The following is a 23,887-nucleotide window of genomic DNA, read 5'->3' on the forward strand; positions in this document are numbered from 1 at the left end:
TTGGCTTTCCCCATATTCACTCACACAGTGATCACTTAGTGAAAGGAGTGGTACCTGGTGTGATCTTATGCTACTGTGGCGCTTCCACTTCAAAGTTTGATGTGTTGCGCATTCAGAGATGTTCTTCTGCACAACACTGTTGTGGTTATTTGAGTTACTGTTGCCTTCCTGTCAGCTTAAATCTCTGACCTCTCCCATTATGAAGGTATTTTTGCCCACAGAACTTCTATTCAATGGAAGATTTTTTTTTGTACCATTCTCTATTAACTGTAGAGACTGTTGTGTCTGAAAATCCAAGAAGATCGGCAATTTCTGAGATACACAAATCACCCTGTCTGGCACCAATGATCATTCCACTGTCAATGTCACTTAGATCACATTATATCCCATTCAGACGTTTGATGTGAACAGCATCTAAGCCTCTTGACCATGTCTGCATGCATTGTTACTGCTACATGATTGGCCAATTAGATAATTGCATTAATGAGCAGGTGTACAGGTGTACCTAATAAAGTGTTCACTGAAGTGTATACCTCTGACCTACAAAAAGACAAATTGACTATTATCTTGAATTCTATGAAAAATGGCAGGAATTGTTTTAATGTTAGCTATGTTCAATTATGAAAATTGTACTCATAAATGTATTTAGCGTTGCATTTTAGTTGACTCATTGCAATGTCACACCTAATGATAATGCAAAATCATGATGTTTCCACTTGGCATACTTCTCAGCTTTTCTAAGTGAGATTGGAGGAGTAAAGTATGTATTTAGAGAAATTCAGTGCTGTGAACTCACACTTTCAAAAAAACTTGCTTGAAGTTTTCTTGAGAAAATAGATCAAAGCCCATCACTTCTGACAGAGGCATATTGCTCAATCAAAAGCAAGAGAAAATCTACAGATGCTGGAGTTCCAAGCAGCACACAAAATGTTCTGAGTCCCTCCAGCATTTTGTGTGTGTTGGTCAATCAAACACCACACCCCGATAAATGGAACTTCTTGTACTTAGTGCACTTCATAGTTTGTTTCCAGGAATATATTTCAGCTTATCCACAATCTATGCACCTAATTATATATTAATGGCATACAGTATATGGATATGCAAATTTTAGCTAAAAATAATTATTGTGCCATATCTTTCGTTCCAGTCCTAATTAACAGTGTGGTTGTCTGCTTCTGTGTATTTCAACATAGATGTGAGATATGACAAGGAATTGGAAGAGATAGATACAACAGGAAAAATGTTAAATGAAGAAGAATTTGTAGAGGTAGGAATTGCTTTAGATCTCTGAGTCTGCCTAAGCAATTGCAGTTCAGCTCATTCTCTAATGCAGGGCTTCCTGACCTTTTGTATGCCATGGACCCCACCATTAACCCCAGGTTGGGAACCCCTGCTCTAGTGTAATATATATCATCCAGTCAGCTAGGATTTGGTCAATTTATTTTTAACCTACTGGATGTAATTGCAAACTTGGAACCAGAACTGTTGCTAACTAATTAATGTTCTTATGAACTCTATTTCAATATTTGCTGCTTATTTCTCTCACAATTCTCCTGTATGTCTGTAGAATGTTTTGGTATCCTCTCCACATTTATTCTTTCTGAGAAGACTGGATCTAATTGAAAATGTTCATATGTTATTGATATTGCAAGTTTTTTTTTACTCCTGTTATAGATAAGGTATTATTTCTGATGTCTACTTACTAGGTAGAATGAAAGTGGTTGAAATTTATGGTTAACAGTCAATTTTCTATTGCATTACACATGTGGCCATTTCAGAATCAGAATCAGGTTTAATATCACTGGCTTATGTCGAGAAATGTATTGTTATGCAGCAGTAGTACATTGCAAAATGTAACAATAAAAACTAAGTTACAGTAAGAAGTATATATATTTATTTAAAATGTTAAATTAATTAAGTAGTGCAAAAAAAAAGGAAAAAGAAGAGTAGTGAGGTAGTGCTTATGGCAAAAGTAGTGAGGTAGTGTTCCCCTCTGATGGCAGAGGAGAAGAAGATATTCCTGAATCAAAGACAAGAACATCTGCAGATGCTGGAAATCCAAAGCAACACACACAAAATGTTGGAGGAACTCATCAGGCCAGGCGTATGGAAAAGAGTAAGCAGTCAATGTTTTGATCCAAGACTCTTCATTAGGATTCCTGAATCATTGGGTGTGTTCCTTCAGGCTCCTGTACTTCCTCCCTGATGGTAGCAATGAGAAGAGGACATCTCCTGGGTGATGGGGGTCCTTAAAGGTGGATGTCACCTTTCTGAGACTTCGCTCCTTGGAGATGTGCTGGAAGATGGGATTGGCTAATGCCACGATGGAACTTGGTTCCCATGATTGTGCTTGTTCCCCTCGGCTGAACTCCTGATAAAGATTATGAATTGCTTCAGCCTCAGCATTGATCTCTGCTGTACTCCAATGGTCACCAATACCATGCATTCTGATTTTGATTAACAATCGCGCAAGTGGCACTTTGTGGAAGGCCTTCTGAAAATCAAATCCACCATATGAACTGGTTTGTCTTTATTTATTCTGTGAGTTACAAGTTAAAACATCAATTTTGACTTTTCTCAATCCTTTAACTGGTTTACAAGTCCCCATTCCCATTTCCATAAAAAAAGATTCGAGCATTTTCCCTATACATTTCCAGCCTTTCCAGGCTATAGCTCTATACTTACTCACTCCCTCCTTTCCTAAATGGTGAGGCAACATCTACCACCCTCCAACCTTTGGGAATTGTTCCAGGGTTCTTGGAATTTTGGAAGATAAAAACTGGTGGATCTTATCTCTAACCCCATCTGTTTTAAGATCTGAAGATGGAGGAAACATGGTCCTCAGAGCCTTACTACTGTCTATTAATTGTTTTTGAAAATAATCCCAATTTCTTTGAGCTACTTATTTATTGTACACCAGTCATCCTCCATTATTTCCAGATGTTCTGCAACTGGTATTTGGTTTATAGATGATAATTGTTCATTATTGTCACATGTACCATAATACAGTGGAAAGTTGTTTGCACGCCAGCTGAACAGATCATACCATATATAAATACAGTGAAGTCATATAAGAAGGAAAAAATTAGAATACAGAAATACTGTGTTACGGTTACAGAGAAAATGCATTGCAGATAGACAAATAAAATGCAAGGGCCACAATGAGATAGATTAAGAGATCAGAATTCCTTCTTTATGTGACAAGTGGTCCATTCAAGAGTTGGGTAATAGTGGGTTCAGTGTTGTCCTTACGCCAGTTGCTACATGTTCTCAAGTTTATGCCCAAATGGGAGGAGGGAGTGGGAGGAGGGAGTAGAAGGAATGACAAGGTTGGGAGGGGCTTTGCTGATATTGGCTGCTTTCCCAAGGCAGTGGGAAGTGTGGACAGAATTAAAAATTGGTGAGGGCAATCTGCATCTTCTGGAAAAATAGATAAAATGTTGACTTAATATTGCCTCATTTCTTATTCCCTAATATCATTTCACCAAAAAACATTTACAGGTAGATTCTGTTTTCACATTTCTCACTGGATTGCTCCTATATTCTACTTCCTTTTACTTTATCAATTCCTTTATACCTTAAAGTTTAGAATTATAGACTCATAAAAAAAAGTACAAAAACAAGCCCTTTGGTCCATCAAGTGTATGTCGAACCACGTAAACTGCCTACTCCATCGACCTGCATCGGGATCACAGCTCTCTGTACCCTTACCATCCACGTACCTATCCAAACTTCTCGCAAAAGCATTGAAATTGAGCTCGCATGCATCACTTGCACTGACAGCTCATTCCACAATCTCATGACCCTCTGTGTGAAGAGATTTCCCCTAATGTTCCCCTTAAACTTTTCACTTTTCACCCTTAACCCATGATGCATAGTTGCAGTCCCATCAAACCTAAATTCTGAAGATTTCCCACTCTTCAGTTGTACTGTTGTTCTTGGCAATATTATAAACTTCTTCCTTTGAACTAATATTATCTTCAACTTCTCTTGGTAACCACAGCCACTTTCCAAGCTTGTTGTTTTTTTTTCTTTTGGAAAGAAATATATTCTACTTGGAATCTATGTATTGATTTAATTTTGATCGGAAGTCCAGAAGTTGAAGCCCGATAACCTGGAGGCTGGAGATTGGAGACTGGAGTTGGAGCACTGCTCATGTGCTTGGGTGGATGAGTGGAAGAGAGGAAGCGGGCTTGTTTTGCTGGTGTGGTTTTATTGCTCACTGTGTTTTGCTGTGATCTGTATCATTTGGCCAAATATTGCAGGCATGCTGTGCTGGCTTTAGAATTTGTGGTGACACTTGTGGACTGCCCCAAGCATAACCTTAGATGTGTAATTGTTAGCACAAACCAACATATTTCATGTTTCTGGATCTGAATATGTGAATCTTGTCACTGGAGTTGAGAGAGGAGAAAGCAAGGAACAGAAGTTTGAGAGAGCAATTGTCAGCAATAACAAGAAATCAGAGGTTGTCTTTGCTTTCCAGGAAGACCTGGAAGAGTGAGCAGCTAAAGCACTGTACCGCTGCTGCTGCAGAACAACAAATTCCTGTCAGATAAGGCAGTGGCATTAAGCCTTATTCTGATTCTGACTCGATGTTGTCCAGTCAGCTATAACAGTGAATGTCCCTCACACTTATTCACATCTGCATGAACGGAACTTGTGGAAGCTGGGGTGACAGTGATGACTGATGGAGTGGCCAGTGTAAGATTTAATAGGAGCTAGAATGCTGAAGGTGGAAATCAGATAGAGTTTAGCATCTTAGTTGCTGCAGAAATGTTAATGATTAAAGATATAACCATATATAACAATGACAGCATGGAAGCAGGCCATCTTGGCCCTTCTAGTCCGTGCTGAACAATCTTATAGATTAGCTTAAATTTGTCTCTTGTACATCAATACGTACAGTGAAATGCAGTGTTCTCATCAAATCAAATCAGTGTGGATTGTGCTGAGCAGCCCACAGGGGTCACTGCACTTCTGACACCAACATAGCATGCCCCCAACTCACTATTCCTAACCGTACATCTTTGGAATATGGGAGGAAACTGGAGCACCTGGAGGAAACCCACGGGGTCACAGGGACAATGTGCAAACTCCTTACAGACGGTGGTGGGAATCGAACCCCGGTCATACAGCTGGTGCCATAAAGTGTCACACTAACTGCTGTGCTAGCTTTTCTTCCATTAACAAATATGCAATGCTTCATAAATTTCTGTGCCATCCTTGCACAGGGGCGAGGTTAATCTTCTCTGTGTTGTTTTAATTATAATGTACAGCACTGTGCAAAAATATGAGGCACACATATATATAGCTAGTGTGCCTGAGACATTTACACAGTACTATATTTGTCAATGTGGAGTGGAGAGCAAGTTTGTAAATATGGCAGGAACAAAGAATGTTGGGAATGGCAAGGGTGGAGCGCTGCGGGAGCGCTGTTGGACAGGTGGCGGAGAAAGAGTGCCAAGGGCGGGGTTTACTGCAGGTGTAGACACTTCCAGCCTGGAGACACCAGACAAGGTCATTTGATTCCAAACAACTGGTTTATTGATCATTACAGAATGTTTCTGTGGTGTTTCCTACTCCCTCCCCTCTCTGTTCCCCTTTTCCCAACCATGATTCCCCTCTCCCTGCCCTCTTCCCACTCTCACTCCACAATAGAGACCTGTATCAGAATCAGACCTATCATCACTCACATATGCCATGAAATGTGCTTTTTTGCAGCAGTACAGTGCAATATATACGATTACTATAGTACTACGCAAATGTCTTAGACACCCTAGCTACTGTATATGTATGTGCCCAAGTCTTTTGCCCAGTACTGTACGTGCTGCCAAAGGGTGCAAATGTTGCTGTGTGTGGAGGGTCCAAGAAGATTGAGTACATCACTGAGTTTGAAACTGTGCTGGGGAAGAAGGTTTTTCCAAGGGAGATGCAAAAGATTTAGGAGGAGAAAGAGTGAAGATGGTAGAAAGCAAGTCAAGAAAATAATCACAGATGACACCATCTATTAAGACAATGGTCATTATGATATTTTGTGATGGCAAAACAAAGGCAGATGATCATGTAAATAGATGGGTTGTGGAGAAAAATTAAGTGAGATTAGAAGGCAATGAAGTTAGAGGATTGAGAGCAAGGTGACTTGAGAGGGTGATGAAATCGCCATGTAGGAGAGAACTCACTAAGTACAGAGGTTGAAAAGCAGTGAGGAGCTTTATGTTATTTGGATGGGTGGTTGAATGGCTTTTTTTCTACATTGTATGATTTAACAGTTCTCTATTGCAATAGCCTCACACAACAATAGCACTCTTTCCACATGCACAGTGGTGAACATTGGGTTGCTGACTTAAAGCTGCTGTTGTGTGACATTTTTCACCTAAGTATCAGTTGGATAATGAGGGAGAATGCAAGGAAAGTGCTGTGGATTTAGGAAAGGAGGGATTCTACAGGAAATTGGAAGCCAAACCAAGTTTGTTTGTAAGTGTTTGCTGTCCACTCCACAGAAATATCAATATATTTAATAGATTTACTTATTAATACAATCAAATTCAAATAAGATTGGAGAACTGACAGTTCCACTGTGTCTTGGGAAACATTGGCTTATGTAAATTGCTTTTGAGCCATGTGATGAGACAAAACTGAAATTTGAAGGAAGTCCTTTTGGAAATGTGATAACAAGTTGAAATGAAACAGTGAAAGTAAAAGACCACTGAGAATCAATGTCCTTAACCAACAAACATAGATACATTTAACTGTTAAGTTAGAAAATCACAAAAATGTTCTGCCTTTGTTGTTTTTGTCAGGATGGAGACTAAAAACATGAGAACATCCTATACCCTTTTGATACTTTCGACAAAACAGATCTAGGAGCCACTTATGAGCCAAAATTTAAGGGAACAAATGATATCATAAAGATAAGCTGAGGAAAGTTATGAAATTTGGAAGAATCATAACATTTAATTACAACAATTTAGCTTTCTGAAGCTACTGCTTATTTTACATGTTTGTAATTGCTGTATCTGCAACTTTATGATATAATGTGTACTGCTGATTTGTAACAGTCAAGAAAGGGTGTGGGTTTTTCTGGCAGAACCAGCACTTATAGCCATCTTTAATGTCCTTGAGAAGAAGGTGATGTGAGCAACTTGCTGAACCATTGCAGTGAAAATTCTCTCAATCTGCCACGAGATAAGGAGTTCCAGGATTATAACCTGCCAATGGCGAAAGAATAGTAAAATGGACTTGAGATGGAACTGGTGACTGACAGGATACACAGGCAGCTGCTGCCCTTGTCCTTCTGGGCTGTAGAAGAGATAGGTTCAGGAGGTGGTGTCAGTGAAGCCTTACCAAACTGCTATCTATAGTTGATGTTTGCAGATGGTACAAGAAAAAGCCATTGCATGCTAGTGGTGGAAGAGGTGAATGGTTAATCTGGGCAATGGAGTGAAATCATAGTCACAGAACACCACGGCTCAAAAACAGGCCCTTCAGGCCATCAAAAATCTGCAGCTCTTTTAATTTGAGGCAGAACTGGATCATAGCTCTGTGCATTGGATGATAATCCATAGTCAAATTTTCATTTTCATGACTCCTATGAAAATAAAAGACCATGACAGGGTTAAAGTATTCAAACAATTCAAGAAAACAAGTTAAACACTGATTAAGGAGTCATAGACTCATACTTAGAGCCATAGAGCACTACAGCACAGAAACAGATTCTTCAGCCTAACTAGTCCATGCCGAATTGTTATTCTGTCTGGACTCATCAACCCACACCTGGACCATAGCCCTCCACAACACTCCCACTTATGTAGTTATCCAAACTTCTCTTGAATGTTGCAATAGAAACTGCATCCATGCTCCACACTCTCACAGCCCTCCAGATGAAGAAGTTCTCCCCGTAGGTTCACTTTAAATATTTAATTATCACCTTTCACCCTAAAGCCATGATTTCTAGTTCTAGACTCACCCAGCCTCAGAGGGAAAATCCCTGCATGTTACCATATCTATACCCCTCATCATTTTCTACCCCTCTATATGATCTCCCCTCATTCTCCTATGCTAGAGAGAATAAAGTCCTACGTTATTCAACCTTTCCCTATAGCTCATGTGAGTTGCTTCTTCCTCAGCGTTCTTCATGGAGGCTATGTTCAAACTGGCAGGAGGAAGACAGTCCAACCAATGCACTCCTAATTTGTGCCTTTATCAACTCGAATGCTGAAGATTGAACAGTGTTTTTGATGTCCATGCAGGATAGTTTCTAAAAACAGTTTAATGTGTTAACAGTCCATTGTCAATTCCTGTTTATGAATGGAGCTAACAAATGAAGGACACTAATTTCATGGGGCTCTGATTAGCTGATGTAGCCAAACATTAGATCCACTAAGAAAGAAATAAAAATCATTTTTGCCCATAGCAGATCTGCATAACATATGAGAGGTTTTGCCCATTTTATTCCAGTTCTTAATTGATTTATCTTATCAGTATCTGCAGCATTTGAAGCGATGTTACCTCCTGGACACCAAGATCCTGATTCTCCACTGAGGTTGGGCAGACTTTGGATAGAAATTACCCAGAGTCCAAGTTCCCAGCAGCCTCATCTAATATCAGAAATGACATCAGGCATTAAATCCAAATGAGCAAATGTATTCAAAGATAATTGTAATGATGGGATAACATCAGACATTGTAGTTATATTATTCTAGATATAGCAAGACTTGGTATAAGGGCTATCAACAGGTAATTGCTGACCAGTCCATCAATGGCAGATGGAAGATTTTAAAAACTTAATTTCTTTAAATAATTGCAACTCATGAGGAAAAAAATTGAAAATGCAGTTTAGGAAAGTATATGGGATAATTTTCTTTGTAGAAAGGTGAATGTAAAGATAAGGATTTCTGTCAACCGTTAACAAACCGGAGAATGACACAGGGCAACTTGACAAATCTCAAGTCCTTGGCGAGAATGGAAGGCGATTTTCCAGGAAGGTATAAGGCTAAGGGACTGGATGAATATAATGGTTGGTGATTCTGGAGTTGTTTTCATTTGAGAAAGCTAAGAGGACTCTGCAAAATATTCAAAATAATGAGGAATTTCAATAAAGGAAGGAGGAAGAAGCTATTTCCTTTAGTTTCCTCATGTGTGCTGGTAACCAAAGGCCACGGTTTACAATAATCATCAAAGGACTGAGGGGAATTGAAGTCATTTTACTTTGACGAGGTTGTTATGATCTACAGTGCCCCACTTGAAAGGGTGATGGAATCAGATTCCACCAGAACTTTCAAAACAAATTAATCACACACATGAAGAGTCACATTTTTAATATTATGTGGGTTAGAACTGAGGCATGACACTAAGCTGAGGTCAACTTGTTTAGAAGCATGCCATTTCTTCTATGACATAAAATTTATGATTCACGTTCCTACGAGTTACAAATAATAAATGACCCTGCTTTATAGATACACCATAGGACATCTAAATACAGAGCTATGATTGAACTGACTTCCAGAAAATTGACTTTACACAAAATCTCCCATACACTTTTAAGCATGTTGTAAGCCTGTGCTAATAAAAAGTTCATGGTATTCATTAATGATGATACAGTAGGTATTCCATCTATGGTACTGTTGGAGTGATTTTTCAAAGAAATGAGAAAATACATACAAGTGTATGTAGACTGATATGACAGCATCATCTCAGCAAAAGATCTCAGGAAATGAACCCTTAGGGAAACTGGGCCTGTCTGTATTTAAACTTCCAATGTCGCCCTGGGGACCTTTCTTGTTTTCCATTATGCTTTCACATGGATGATTTTAAACGTGTAAATAAAGGCAAGTCTATGATCAGTTGTGTGAGGTACTGGAGTGCTGGCAGGGGTTCATTAACTTTGCTTCACTGTGAGGAAGTGTCTCGGTTAGAAGGGAAAGGTGGAGGAGAAACTTACTGTTTCCTGTTTCTAAACCAGATTAGGACACATGGGAAGCATTGACTGAATCACCATCAATCTTTCTGAAAATTGACTAAAATTGATAAGTAGACAACTGAAATTGATAGGCCCTTATCAGTTTTTAACAACTGATAAAATATATGAGAACTTAAATGAGCTTATCAACGCTAACTATCAGCCCATATAATTATGGTCTTTGACTTCTGGTGCTGGAGTTCGGAATTACAGTTGAATGTTTTTAACAAGAAGTATGTAAGTGATATAGACCAGATGAGTGTAAAACCACAGCTGTTTGAGTAACTCTCTTAAGTCTGCCAAAATTACATTTCTGTAGGATTTATTACAGATTCCTGCATGAAGTATTACTTTCTCAGGGCCTTAAAGCTATGCAGTTCTTTATCTCCTTCTTAATTCTTCCAGCAATCTTTTTGCCTAAGTTTAGTGTCACGGGATCACGTCATCCTGATTTATCTCTCCCAGTCTTTCCAAAGATACTGCTTGACCATTGACATTCCTCTCAGCTTCTCAAATAATTTCCAGAATGCTGTGCATTTTTATGAGCAAAGTAACAGTGAATATGTGCAGGAGGATGTAAACAGAAAAGTCTTCCATGAAACTGGCTGTGAAAAAATACCTTTTTCCTTTGCCACATGATTCTCCAATCAAATCACTTTAAGAGAAAATTCAAAGTTCTGTCAGTCCTCAAGTACAGTATTTGGGTCACATGAAGTCATAGAAGCAGGTGGAGATACAGCTTCATAAGTCTTGGTTATGCGACCACTGATGTCAGGCAGTCAATCTCTAAAGAGTATTGATAATGGCTGAAGTCACCCATCTTGTAAAGACACTGCCCAGAAGAAGACAATGGCAAACCACTTATACAGAAAAACTTGCCAAGTGCAATCATGGTCAAGACTGTGATCACCCACATCATACAACATGGCACATAATGATGATGATGAAGAACATATCTATCAAGAGGAAAGAAAATAGAATTTTTCACAACTATTTAGCACTGATAAGGTGATGTTACACAACATAGTTATAATCAGTGGCCCAGTATCAATCGTTTCAAAGTAACTTGATAAATAGAAAAACTAACTTGCTCTTGCATATCACGGTGGATTTTTTTTTTGTATTAGAAAAAGCTTCTGATGAAACAACTATCACTGTTCTCACCATCATGAAGACATATGTATTCTCAGTGGATTGGGCCCAGTAGTATCTCCCCTTAAATTCCTTGGCTCAATAAATATCAGTTAATTTTCCAAAAAGGAGCTATTACTACTTAAGTAAGACAATTCAAGTTTATTGGCATCTCCACAAGCATAATGAGGTACAGGTATATTGAAAAATTTGCTTGCATCAGCACCACAAACCAGTAGGCTCCAACAACAACAGAATATAAATTATACAAGCCAGCAAAGAGGGAGAGTGCTAAGTATTTTCATTTGCTGCCTATTATATACATATTCCACTCAAATGTTGGAAATGACAGACTGGATAACAGTACATTAGTTATGTCAGCTTCTTGCTAGAGCTGGAACTTCTAAAATATTCTTTTTGTATTCTCCTGTCTTCAAGGGCTTGACTATACTTTGAAGAATTTTAAGGTCCTCGGGGAACGGTTGGGAATACAGATTACAAAATGCTTAATTTCTTACCCTTTGTCATATTCATGCTCATTCTCAGAAGGTCAGCAGAGGAAAAAAATTGTAATGCTCCCCAAAGAGCAGAAGTTCTGAAAAGCTGCCAGTAGAAGGGACGGCCAATAAATCTGGAGCTGGAGGACAACTATTCATTTAAGGAACTGATGGAAGTGCTCAGGAGTCAAAGAGCACCATGTTTGCAGAAGTGAAGAAAGGCTTCAATAGAAATCTGAGGGTTTTACAGTGTGGCTTTGTTCAGCCTGGCATCCTCTCCTGCACTTTTTTTCTTCCTCTGCCTCTGACTGTCCTCCTCTGATAAGGCAGCCAGGCAGTTCAGGGAGCCAGGGGTGCATGCAGCTGCTTTTTTCAGCAGTCAACAATCACAATACACAATGATGTACCATCTGGTATAAACACAGAGGACCTGGAAGCAAGTCTGCGGTTGCTGGAGCTGTGGTAGAGAGGGGAGCAGTGGTGCAGAGAGGCTCAGTGGCAGAACTATTGTCTGACAACGCCAGTGATCCATGTTCAATTCGGACCCCCAATGCTGCCTGTGTGGAGTTTGCATGATCTCTCTGTACTAATAGGGGTTTTTTCCCAAGTGTTTGAAGACCTGTCAAAGGCTTGCACATTGGCAGGATAATTTGTTATTGCAAATTGCCCCAAGGTGAATGTGAATATTGAAATTTGGACAGGAGTACATTACAATGCAAATAGAAAAGTGTGATTAACAATAGATTAGCATAAATGAGTGGTTGATAGTTGACATGGACTAGGTCCTGCTTCTGTGTTGTACCTTTCTATGACTCTAGGTGAAGGGAAAGCAAACCTAACCCTAACCCTAACCCTAACCCTAACCCTAACCCTAACCCTAACCCTAACCCTAACCCTAACCCTAATTTGTCCTAAAATATTATAAGTTATTTCTGTTTCATTTTCTCGTACTTCAATATTGCTTTTATTCATTCTATATCCTACTATATCCTTACAAAATGTTCCAAAGACTTCTTAAGCCAATTTATTTATTTATTGAGATATAACGTGGAATAGACTCACCCAGCCCTTCAAAGTGCTGCCCAACAATCCCCCAATTTAATCCTAGCCTAGTCACGGGACAATTTACAACGACCAATTAAACCACCAATCAGTATGCCTTTGGACTGTAGGACGAAACTGGAACAGCTGGAGAAAATCTGCGTGGTCACAGGGAGAATGCACAAACTCCTACAGGCAGTGACAGGAATTGAACCCATGTCACTGATACTGTAAAGCGTTGTGCTACCTTGCCACCCTTTAAGTACCTTCTGAAGGATAGTCAAGCAGGAAATGATGCAACTGGTTAATGCACAGCAAGCTGCCCATGTCATTAACTGATCGCCTATGATTAAAAACTTTGTTTTAAGGTTAATTGTTGGCCAAGTCACAGGGAGACCTTCATTGCTCTTCTTTCTTATAATGCCATGGGTTGTGTAGGGTGATAACATAAATAACCCATTTCACTATGTTTCGATGTACATGTGATAAATGAATGAATCTGAAAGATAGGGAGAAGTTTAGAGCTAAAATGGATGCTGGGGATAACAGTACCAGGAGACTCTCATTATCTCCCATATCTCAGTAAGTTAATACCAGAGGAGCTGACGATGCGAGCCATGTCACAATTGGTATCTTGAGCCTAAAATGGCAATGGGTGCACAATATATTAAAATATATTAACTATAGATTATCATCTGCTTCAGGCTTCTCTAAAGGGTGGAACCTTATTCAAGACACCATATTATCCTCCTTCCAGATACTGTATATGCCTTATTTAAGTTCTCTTCATTTGTAGTCAATCCCTCCTTCCCTGCAATTCTCTCTTCTCCCTGATCTTCTTTCACTCTGTGATCTTCTAACTACTCCAACATCCTTCCTCCCTCTCTCTTCACTCCCAATCATTATCATACCCCAGCTGGGATGTTCTTTTGAACTGACTAAATGATCTGGCACTTCTGCAATCTCCTGGGGGATTCAGTGAACTAGACTCTCAAGAGTGCAGGTAAGGCTGGGCTGGCCATCGCTGGGGGTGGACACTGTGTCAAGGCCTCATGGCAAAAGACAAACGACAAACCCATGGTTAGCTCCATTACCCCATGCCAATTAAAGCATCAAACAAGATTAAAATAGACAAGGACGAGAGCAGAAATTGAATAGGTGTTCAGCACTGTCTCCCTGTGTTTGACTGTTGTGTATTAATATTTCAGTAGTACTTAAGTAATATTGAGTAACATAACAGTAGCAATGAAGAAGCTTTAAATGAACCCAAGATGATTACCTACCTGTTGAACTCAGCAAGAAGTTCGAGTTAAAAAAAAACACTGCCAGATATGGTTGAGTAAAAATGAATTTGCAGCATGTTTTTCAAAAGGAGGAAAGATTTTTGAGATTGAAGAAGGCAGAAAATTGATTAAATTCATGGGTTCATAAACCTTGAATACCAGGTGATAATGATAATAATAATAATAATAATAATAATAATAATAATAATAATAATAATAATAATAATAATAATAATGAGCAGATATGGCTGGCTACATCAGAAAAATAGATGTGTTCGATTAAACAAGAGTTATGTATATTGAGTGAATTGAGCAGCCTTTTAAAGTAAATTGAACAAGTAATGGAAAGCAAGTAACAATTTTGCTGAGTGCTTTGGGCTTAAAGACATATAGTTTACATAGAAATCCAACTGTTGCAACCAAACCAGCCGAAATGAGCTTTGATGATATTGTGAAATTAATGCAGAAACATTTAGAACCAAAGACATTTTAGATTGCAGAATACTTTAGCTTTCATAAGTGGGATCGAAAGGAAGGGGAGTCCATTTCAGTGTACATGACTGAATTGTAAAGATTGTCTGAACATTGTCAGTTCAATAATGCAACAAAAGAGAATTTAGTTTGTGGAATCTTACAAGAAAGCATTCAAAAAATGGCTCCTAACTAAAGCATAACTCATATTTAAAAGAGCAGTTGAAATTGCTGTATCAATAGAAACAGTAGACAGAGAAGCAACTGAGTTGAAGTCAGGAATGAAAGTGAGTGTGAACAAAATTGCGGCATCTAAACAGAAACCGACCTGGTCGAACAAATTGTTTTACTGTTGTGGCAGGGGCTCACAAACACCAGATCAATGCAGATTGAAAGGTGAAACTTGTAGAAAATGCAACAAAGTAGGACATATACAAGGAGCATGTTGGGCAGACAAAAATAAATGGATCACTCAGGGCAGAGAAAAAAGATAAAATGATCAAATTGCAGTTTCAAAAAGAGCACTAAGGTGTAAGCTGCTGATGGAAAAACTGATAATAATGATCCTTCCAAAGATCAAGATACTCATTCTAGAAAGAAGAAAAAGGAACAGAAAGAGGATCAAAAGAGAGAAAAAAGTCAGGACGAGGAGAGAAGCAAGGATCGAAGAAGATCCAGAGAGAGAGAAGCCAAGAAAAGAAGAAGTAAGGTGCCCATAACTGTCAGAACCACTTCCTGCAGTGTCAGAGTCAACTGCTACAATGACCACGGATGAGGCTCCAGAACCTGAGATTATTTTCATAGCCACAAGCCTTACCTGCCAAGCAGAGTGACCCCCTACCCACCCCACCAGCAGGAAAGATGTTTCCCCACAAGAATAAGAAAGCTACTACAGCAATTAAATCTTTAGGCCTGAATGGGACAATTTAAATAATTACTATGCTGTGGATATCTGTATAGTAGTTGCATTATATACAGTAGTATACTGTGTATATAGTTGAGATGCATTCTATATTGAGTGAAAGTTTACAGCTAAGCAGGGAGGAATTTTGTGTATTTAATATTTTAGACTTATTTGAGTAATATTGTAAATATATTGTTTGAGTAAGCATTTTTGTATATTTCAATAATTCATTACAGGCTGCATGTAAAAATAAATAAATTGCATATCATACATCATGTTGCTACCATGTGATTCATGCACTCTCACTAAAGCAGTGAACAAATTAAGACCCATTCTCCTGGCCTCTTGCTTTTTCCTTTCAATTAGTTTAATGTTTTAGACCGACAAAACATAACAGCTCTCTTCTTGCTGTTATTGTCGGGTGGTGGGAAGTGCAAGAGTCTTGGGTCCTAAACCACTAGGTTCTAGAGCAGATGTTGCTCTGTAGGCAATGGGCTCCTGAACAGGCTTCACTCTCCTCAGCACTGAAGAAGATCCGTTACTGTGGACTCATTTTCAGCGACTGCACTTCATGTTCCACGTGCTTTTGTTTACTATATTTCACCATTTGTACAATTTGATCAAGGCATCAAGGACAAGGGTGAAGAATGAGCTCTTGTTCAGCTCACCACTCCACAAGGTTTGGGCTGAACTGACTGCTGCTATGATCTGCAGCCATGGGGACTCGCTTCCACACTGAACTGGCTCCGTGGCCGTGACCTGCAGCCATCGGGCTCCTGGACCAGCTTCACTTGCCTCACCACTGAGCAGCCATGGGCTTACTTTCAGGGAAATTGTGGTTAATGCTCTGCGTGTTATTTGTTTACTTTTTTAAGGTTTGCACAGTTTGATCCCTCCATCACACATTGGGTGTTTAACATTCTTTGTTGTGCAGGTTTTTAAAAAAATGGGTTCTGTGGTGTTTCTTTGTTTTGTGGTTGCCTGCAGAAAGACGAATCTCAAGATTGAATACAGTATAAGTTTTACTTTGATAATAAATGTATTTTGCACTTAGAACTTTGAAACTTTGAACTTTGAAATCTGTTAGGTCCTGAGGAAACGCATTCATTCTGGTAACGGAAAATAACAGAGCAGCAAGGTCTTATAGTCAGAAGTAATTTGAATTACTGGATAGCCTGTTTCCTTCTATTGATTGTGGCAGACCTATATATAGAGATCAGGAAAATTAAATTTTGAAGGAAATATGTGCAGAACTGTATGTATCACTTTCATTCAGCCTCCATTATAATTGATGATCAGCATTTTGAAAATGCAGAACCCTAGATGGGATAGAATATACACTCAGTATATATAAGGTACACCTGTACATCTGTTATTTAACGCAAATATGTAATTGGCCAATCATGTGGCAGCAACTCAATGGATGTAAGCATGCAGACATAGTCAAGAGGTTCAGTTGTTGTTCAGACCAAATATCAGAATGGGGAAGGAATGTGAGCTAAATGGCTTTGACCATGGGGGAATGATAGTCGGTGCCAGGCAGGAGTGGTTCAAGATCTCACAAACTGCTGATCTCCTGGGATTTTTACACACAATAGTCTCTAGAATGGCCAGACTAGTGGGAAAAACAAAAAAAAATCATCCAGTATACAGCAGTTCTGTGGACAAAATTAGTGAGAGAGGTCAGAGGAGAATGGCCAGATTGGTTCAAGCTGATAGGAAAGTAATGCCCTCCATTGGTGGGGGTCGATGATGAAAGATGCATCCCAGCTGTCAATGTGATGCCCAAGCCAGTACACAGGCAGGGCAGTACGATATGGGGAGCAAACTGAGCTCACGTAGCAGCCCCCTCCCTCCATGCAGCTAGTGACAAAGGTGATACAGTTCGGCACCAGTAATGTGGCAGGAGTTGACAGTCAGCATTGAACTCAAAATAAAACTGTCTTAGGGACTTCTGCCCCAGATTTCTCTGCGGAGTTTACTCCAGAAGCCTTCCCTGTGAGTGGGCATAGCTGCAAGGCAGTGGAGGTTTGAGATCTTCTCCGAGATGAGAATTCCAACCATTGCTGATGAGCCTCATCTGTCTGAAGCAACTGGTGTTAAGACCCCAGTAACCTGCCTTAGCCACTTCTCCTGTCAGTAGAAATGGTTCTACCAAGCTCAGTAGCTAAGCCAGGAGCTGGACTCGGTTCTCTGACGCTATTTAAGACACATGCCATTGGGAGCATTTCATAGGTAGTGCAGGCTTTTTCTCACTATCACCCCTGGCTATGACAGTCTTAAGAAACCGTAAGAAGGTGACAGTAGCTCAACTAATGATGTGTTACAATGGTGGTGTGCAGAAGAGCATCTCAAGATGCTCAATTTGTTGAACCTTGAAGTGGATGGGCTACAGCAGCAGAAGACCATGAATATACATACCGTGGCCACGTTATTAGTACAGGATGTACCCAATACAGGAGACTACTGAGGGTAAAGCCTACCTAAAACCCATTTCCACAATCCCCACTTCTTTCTGTATTTTCAGTCCCTTTTTCAATAAAATACTTCTTGAAATAATCTAACCTATTTCCCTAGCAGTGTGAATGGGTAACTCATTGCTTTGATATATCTGTCAATAGACAATAGGTGCAGGAGTAGGCCATTCAGCCCTTCGAGCCAGCACTGCCATTGAATGTGATCATGGCTGATCATCCACAATCAGTACCCCCGTTCCTGCCTTCTCCCCATATCCCTCAACTCCGCTATCTTTAAGAGCTCTATCTAACTCTTTCTTGAAAGCATCCAGAAAACTGGACTCCACTGCCTTCTGAGGCAGAGCATTCCAAAGATCCACATCTCTCTGGGTGAAAAAGTTTTTCCTGAACTCCGTTCTAAATGGCCTACCCCTTATTCTTAAACTGTGGCCTCTGGTTCTGGACTCCCCCAACATTGAGAACATGGTTCCTGCCTCTAGCATGTCCAATCCCTTAATAACCTTATACTTTGTACATTTCAATCAGATCCCCTCTCATCCTTCTAGTTTCCAGTGTATACAAGCCCAGTTGCTCCAATCTTTCAGCATATGACAGTCCCGCCATCCCGGGAATTAACCTCCTGAACCTACGCTGCACTCCCTCAATAGCACGAATGTCCTTCCTCAAATTTGGAGACCAAAACTGCACACAATACTCCAGGTATGGTCTCACCAGGGCCCTGTACAACTGCAGAAGGACCCCTTTGCTCCTGTACTCAACTGTCACAGATATTGGCAGATTATTCACAATTATTATGAGTCGGATTGTCGTTTGTGCTGCCTTTTTTGCCTCCTCTTGTCACTAAGGCCAAGAGTTCACTGTGGAGAATTCATTAAGATTCAACACCCTAAACTTCAATGACAGCTTAAAAATAATTCCTTCTGAGGAAATATATAGTAGAAAGCTTTCCTTTTAATTTTGTATAATCTCGGCAGTTCAATGTTATCAGGAAGTGATTCTGTAACTTGGGCGAAGCTGTTTGTGTGGTATCCAAGATAGTGCCACTGGAGAGTTTAAAATGAATGTGGATTATTCAAAATGGGGAAATGATTGTGGCAGAAAATAAAAGGAACTTAGCACTAGAGGTGCCAAGCAAATGGCAAGAGAGGGGAAGCAAGTCAGACACCAGCAACCCTCTAAATGTTCTTAATTGTTTCCCATTGTGTAGAGCAGCAATTATGGATAGCACTTGAAAAATAGTTTGTAGATCACAACAGTACAGGGAGACAGAATAAATTGTCTAATGCGGAACATCATAGTGACGCAGTAATCAGAACTACTAGTTATTTGTAACATGATCTGAAAAAAAAACTCATATTCAGGGTCTGCATTAATTAGGACAGTTCACAAACCAAGCCTCTCCAGACTCTCCTCTTAACTAAAATGCTCTAATCCAGGAAACATCCTGGTGAATCTCCTGTACACCCTCTCCAGAGTTACCACATACTTCCTATAGTGCAGTGAGCACAGCTCCACGTGGCATTTCTGCTGAGGTCGGACCAATGTTTTAGAAACTTGGGACATTACCTCCCTGCGTTTGTATTAATGAAAGACAGCATTCCATATTGTTTATTAACCCTATTGTGTTCCTGTGCTGCCACCTTCAAAGATCTCTGGACTTGCACACCAAAATCATTCTGATTCTTGATAACCCCCCCCCCCCCCCACCCCACCCCCACCGGAACCTTGTCGTACAAGGTATATGTCCTTGCCCCATGAGAACTCCCAAAATGCATTGCTTCACAATTGACAGTTCAAAGTTCATAGTATATTTATTGTTAAAGTACATAAACTGTATATATAGCCATATACTACCCTGAGATTCATTTTCTTGCGGACATTCACAGTAGATGCAAAGAAACATAATAGAATCAATGAAAAACTGCATACAAACAGCAGACTTATCTGTATTAAGCTCCATCTGCTATTTCTCAGCCCATTTCACAAATAAATCAATATTAATTAATAGCTTAAGAATACCCTCAATGCTGTCAACAACACCACCAGTTTTTCTGTCATCCACCTACATTCTGACTGTGCCATGTCCTGTACATCCAAATCATTCATTTATGTATGAACATCAAGGGTTGAGCACTAACTCCTGTGGAATACCAAGTCACAGGCATGCAAACATGAAAACAGCCTTTTATTATCACCCTCTATCTCCTACTGTGAAGCCAATTTTAGATCCAATTTGCCCTGGATCCCATGGGCCCTAAACTTTTGAACCATCTCCCATCTGGAAGCCTTATTGAAATCATGTGCCTTTGCAACTCTCTTGCTCCTAGGCTTGCAGAAGCTCAATTTTTGAATATTCTATTGCAGAAGTTTATAGATTTTCGATAAATAAGAGGGTGAAATATTTCCACAGGGAGATGGAAGTGTGGCATTGATCTCAGCATGATCTTTCTAAATGGCAGGGCAGGCATGAAGTGTGAGTCGGCTGGTAATTCTAATTCATATCTTTATATATGTTGGTCCACAAAAATATAACAGCAACATGATAACTGCATTTAAATGAAATCTAAAAACAAACTTAAGTTGCCCAATAACCTTTGTGAGGAAGAGTTTCAGCCTCTCATGTCTCAATCTGGTTCTGATTCTGAATCCTAACACAGGGTCTCGATCAAAACTACTGACAATTCCTTTCTTCCAAAAGAAGCTGCCCAAATCACAGAGTTCCTCCCACAGTTTGTTGCTGTTATTATGTACAATTAATATTGGTGAACACAGAATACTGCAGCCCTTCAGTATTCTGAGATTTCTTCCAATATCGTCCTATGTAGAAAGGGAGCTCAAATATCTGTGTGTACACTGTTAATTACAGGCTCAAGCTAGCTTACCTGAGTGAGACTGTTGTTCATTAGGGATCTGTAAAATTATGAAGGGAATTGACAAAGAGGATTGAAATAGATTATTTCCAGTGATCGAAGAGACTATTGTGAGTGAGCAAATTATTAAGATTAAGTGCAGAAGATCTAGTAGTTTAAAAGGAGGGCAGAAGAGATTCTTCAGATGCTGGAAAACCTGAGCAACGTGCTTAAATCTGGGAAATAACCTCTTCCTTAATGTCAACAAGACAAAAGAGATGGTTACTGAGTTCAGGAAAACTCGCTAAACTCGCATTTCGCTTTAAATTTTCGGCACAGCAGTGGAAACTACGAGCAGTTTCAAACTCCTGGAAGAGGACACCTCACACCACCTCTCGTGGTCCCAGAACACATTCAAAACAGTCAGGAAAGCTCATCAACTCCTCTACTATCTGAGGAGGCCAAAGAGAGCTGGACCATGCACATTCATACTTAAGTCATTCTGTAGTAGAGAGCATCTAACAAGCTGCATCATTGTTTGGTACAGAAACTGCACTGCAGTTGACAGGAAGGTCCTACAACAGGTAGTCAAAACTGCCCAATACACCACTGGCACCAGCCTACCTGCCATCAATGCTACATAGATGTTTACAGGAAGGTGCTGGAAAAGGGCCAGTAACATCATGAAGGAGCCCACCCACCTGCTCATGGGCCGTTTGTCCCACTCCCATCAGGAAGGGGGCTACATAGCCTCCGTACCAGGACCACCAGGCTCAAGAACATATCTTTTCCCCAAGCCGTAAGGCTGATCAGCATCTCCACCCACTAACCCACCTCCCCCCACAACCCCACCTCCCCCCACAACCCCAAACATCACTACTTTATCATTTCCCGTTAGTCACCTTCTGTACCTACACTCCTGTACCTAGCGTCACTTTATGGACACATAATCAATCTACGCATATGCTGTAAGCTATCTTATGTATTTATATTTATCATATGTTTTATTATCATTATTGTATTCTTTATCTTCGGTGCATTTTTTGTGCTGCATCGGATCCTGAGTAACAATTATTTCATTCTCCTTTACACATATGTACTGGAAATGACATTAAACAATCTTGAAATTTGAAATGGGCAGCATGGTAGCTTAATACTTTATAGCACTACCTGTAAGATCTGGGTTCAATTCCCGCCACTCCTCGTAAAGAATTTGTACCTTCTCCCCAAGACCATGTAGGTTTCCACCAGGTGCTCTGGTTTCCTCCCATATTCCAAAGACCTATGATTTAGGGTTAGAAAGTTGTGGGCATGCCATGTTGACAGCCATGCAATTTAGCACATTTCAGACTGTGATGGTTGTTGGACCAAAGCAACTCATTTCACTGTATGTTTTGATGTTCATGTAAGAAATAAAGCTAATCTTGAAATGCTGGGGGAATTCAAGAGGTCAGACAGCATCAATGGAGGGAAACAATTTCACTTCCTTGCTGAGCTCCTCCAGCATTTTGTTTGTGTAGGATAAGAAGTATTTTATTTGCTTGATTTTACAGTTTTTCACTACTATTGGCAAAGTGTCCATAACTATACACAATTTGTGCACAGTGCTTGAAAGGCAGGATGCAGAGGAATGGGAAGTAGAGTAGGAATATGGGAATGGGAATGGTGTAGGCAGACAGTTCAAGATATGTGATTGCGATTCATGCAGAATTCCCAGTGCTCTGCTTGTTCCCTGCTCAGCAGCAGAGTAAGCCTAGCCAAGGTTTAAACAGGTGTTTTGTGCTCAGTCACTTCATGGGATGTGCCCACCATTTAAACCATGGACCCAAATAAGGACTGTACAATCTGCATTGACATCTGCTGTCAACAAGAGGCTTAGAGAGCTTGGTTTACTTCTTTGAACAGATTTTTTTTTATAGCGAAAGAGTAGGGCTTCTAAATTAATGATTCCAATCCCCTTTCCCTCAACATTCCACTGGGTCCTACCGGGAAAATGAATCTCTGTGGTGACATATATTTACTTCGGTAATACGTTCACTTAGAACTTTTGAATTTTGAACTAAACCAGATGGAATATGGAGAGGCTGGTGAAGGTAGTCAAGTCTCCTGTCCTGATGAAGTCTCTCATCCCAAAATGTCCACTGTTTATTCTTCTCCGTAGATGCTGCCTGATCTGCTGAGTCCTCCAGCATTTTGTGTGTGTTGCTCTGGATTTCCACCACCTGCGGAATTTCTTGTGTTTAATTCTTCCACAACCCCCGCTAAACCCCAGCTTTATATTGACTTGTCAACACATACAAACAAGCTGGAAACTCAGCAGGTCGGGCAGCGTCCGTGGAAATGAGCAGTCAACGTTTCGGGCCGAGACCCTTCATCAGGACGTTTCCACGGATGCTGCCTGACCTGCTGAGTTCCTCCAGCTTGTTTGTACGTGTTGATTTGACCCCAGAATCTGCAGTGTACTTTGTGTTTATACTGACCTGTGCCATTTTGAGGAAGGAGTTACCACTGGGTTATGAAAATGAGACTGAGTTGAAATCGCCTGAGCCTCACCTTCCCTCCTATTTCAAGCACGTTTTACCCTTCTCCTTTGACATGTATAAGAACAGATTTGCAATTAAATGTTGCTGTAAAGGCGAGGTCAGAAAACCATTACAAAAAGATGCTAAATAGGAAATTCACGTACACACAGGATATTTAGTAAATATTAGATAAATATGCCATGGACAAATGTTAGCTCTGTTAGTGAGTATGTGGGAAATCAATAGGGCCTTTTTAATGAATCAATTTCAATGCAGATGTTCCTTTCAGTATATCAGTCAAAGGAAAAGCAGACTGGAGTAATTCATACCAACATATAATTTGCCTACAGCTTTATCACCACACCCAAAACAGCCACCAAATAAACATGCCGTAGTCAGCAACACTCTTAAAAGTTCATGATCTTTACCAAACAAGTAACTTCTTACTTCCTCTATCTAGTAGGTTGCATTTTTCAGAAATGATGACTTTTTTGTGGTCCAGCATGTTTTGCTTTGCAAACTGTAAAAGAAGAGCCACAGCCACAAGATACAGGAAGTCTTTCTGGAGATTTTGACTAGAAACCTTTTGAGGCCCAATGATGTTGGATAATCCCATTCTAATACCTCAAGACTTACTATGTGAAGCCCTTTTTGTAGAATAATTACATAAATAAGAGCTTTCTGTTGTTTTTTTAATGCAATTGCATCGGCAGGATAGAATTGCTATAGGAATAAGACTTGAAATGAGATC

General features: G+C 39.9%; 1 protein-coding gene and 1 pseudogene across 1 annotated transcript in view; one reads left to right on the top strand and one right to left on the bottom strand.

Annotated features, from left to right (window-relative positions):
- LOC140731516 (EF-hand calcium-binding domain-containing protein 5-like) overlaps positions 1 to 23,887 on the top strand; it is a 108,185-nt gene that overhangs the window by 21,533 nt on the left and 62,765 nt on the right. Inside the window, exons 4-6 of the mRNA XM_073052986.1 lie at positions 1,194 to 1,267; positions 6,382 to 6,477; positions 8,872 to 9,019. Coding sequence (XP_072909087.1) covers positions 1,194 to 1,267; positions 6,382 to 6,477; positions 8,872 to 9,019 — 318 coding nt within the window. The remainder of the gene's footprint in view (positions 1 to 1,193; positions 1,268 to 6,381; positions 6,478 to 8,871; positions 9,020 to 23,887) is intronic.
- LOC140732576 (U6 spliceosomal RNA) lies at positions 5,190 to 5,288 on the bottom strand (annotated as a pseudogene).

The sequence above is a fragment of the Hemitrygon akajei genome, chromosome 8 (assembly GCF_048418815.1).
Source record: "Hemitrygon akajei chromosome 8, sHemAka1.3, whole genome shotgun sequence".
Classification (NCBI taxonomy): Eukaryota; Metazoa; Chordata; class Chondrichthyes; order Myliobatiformes; family Dasyatidae; genus Hemitrygon; species Hemitrygon akajei.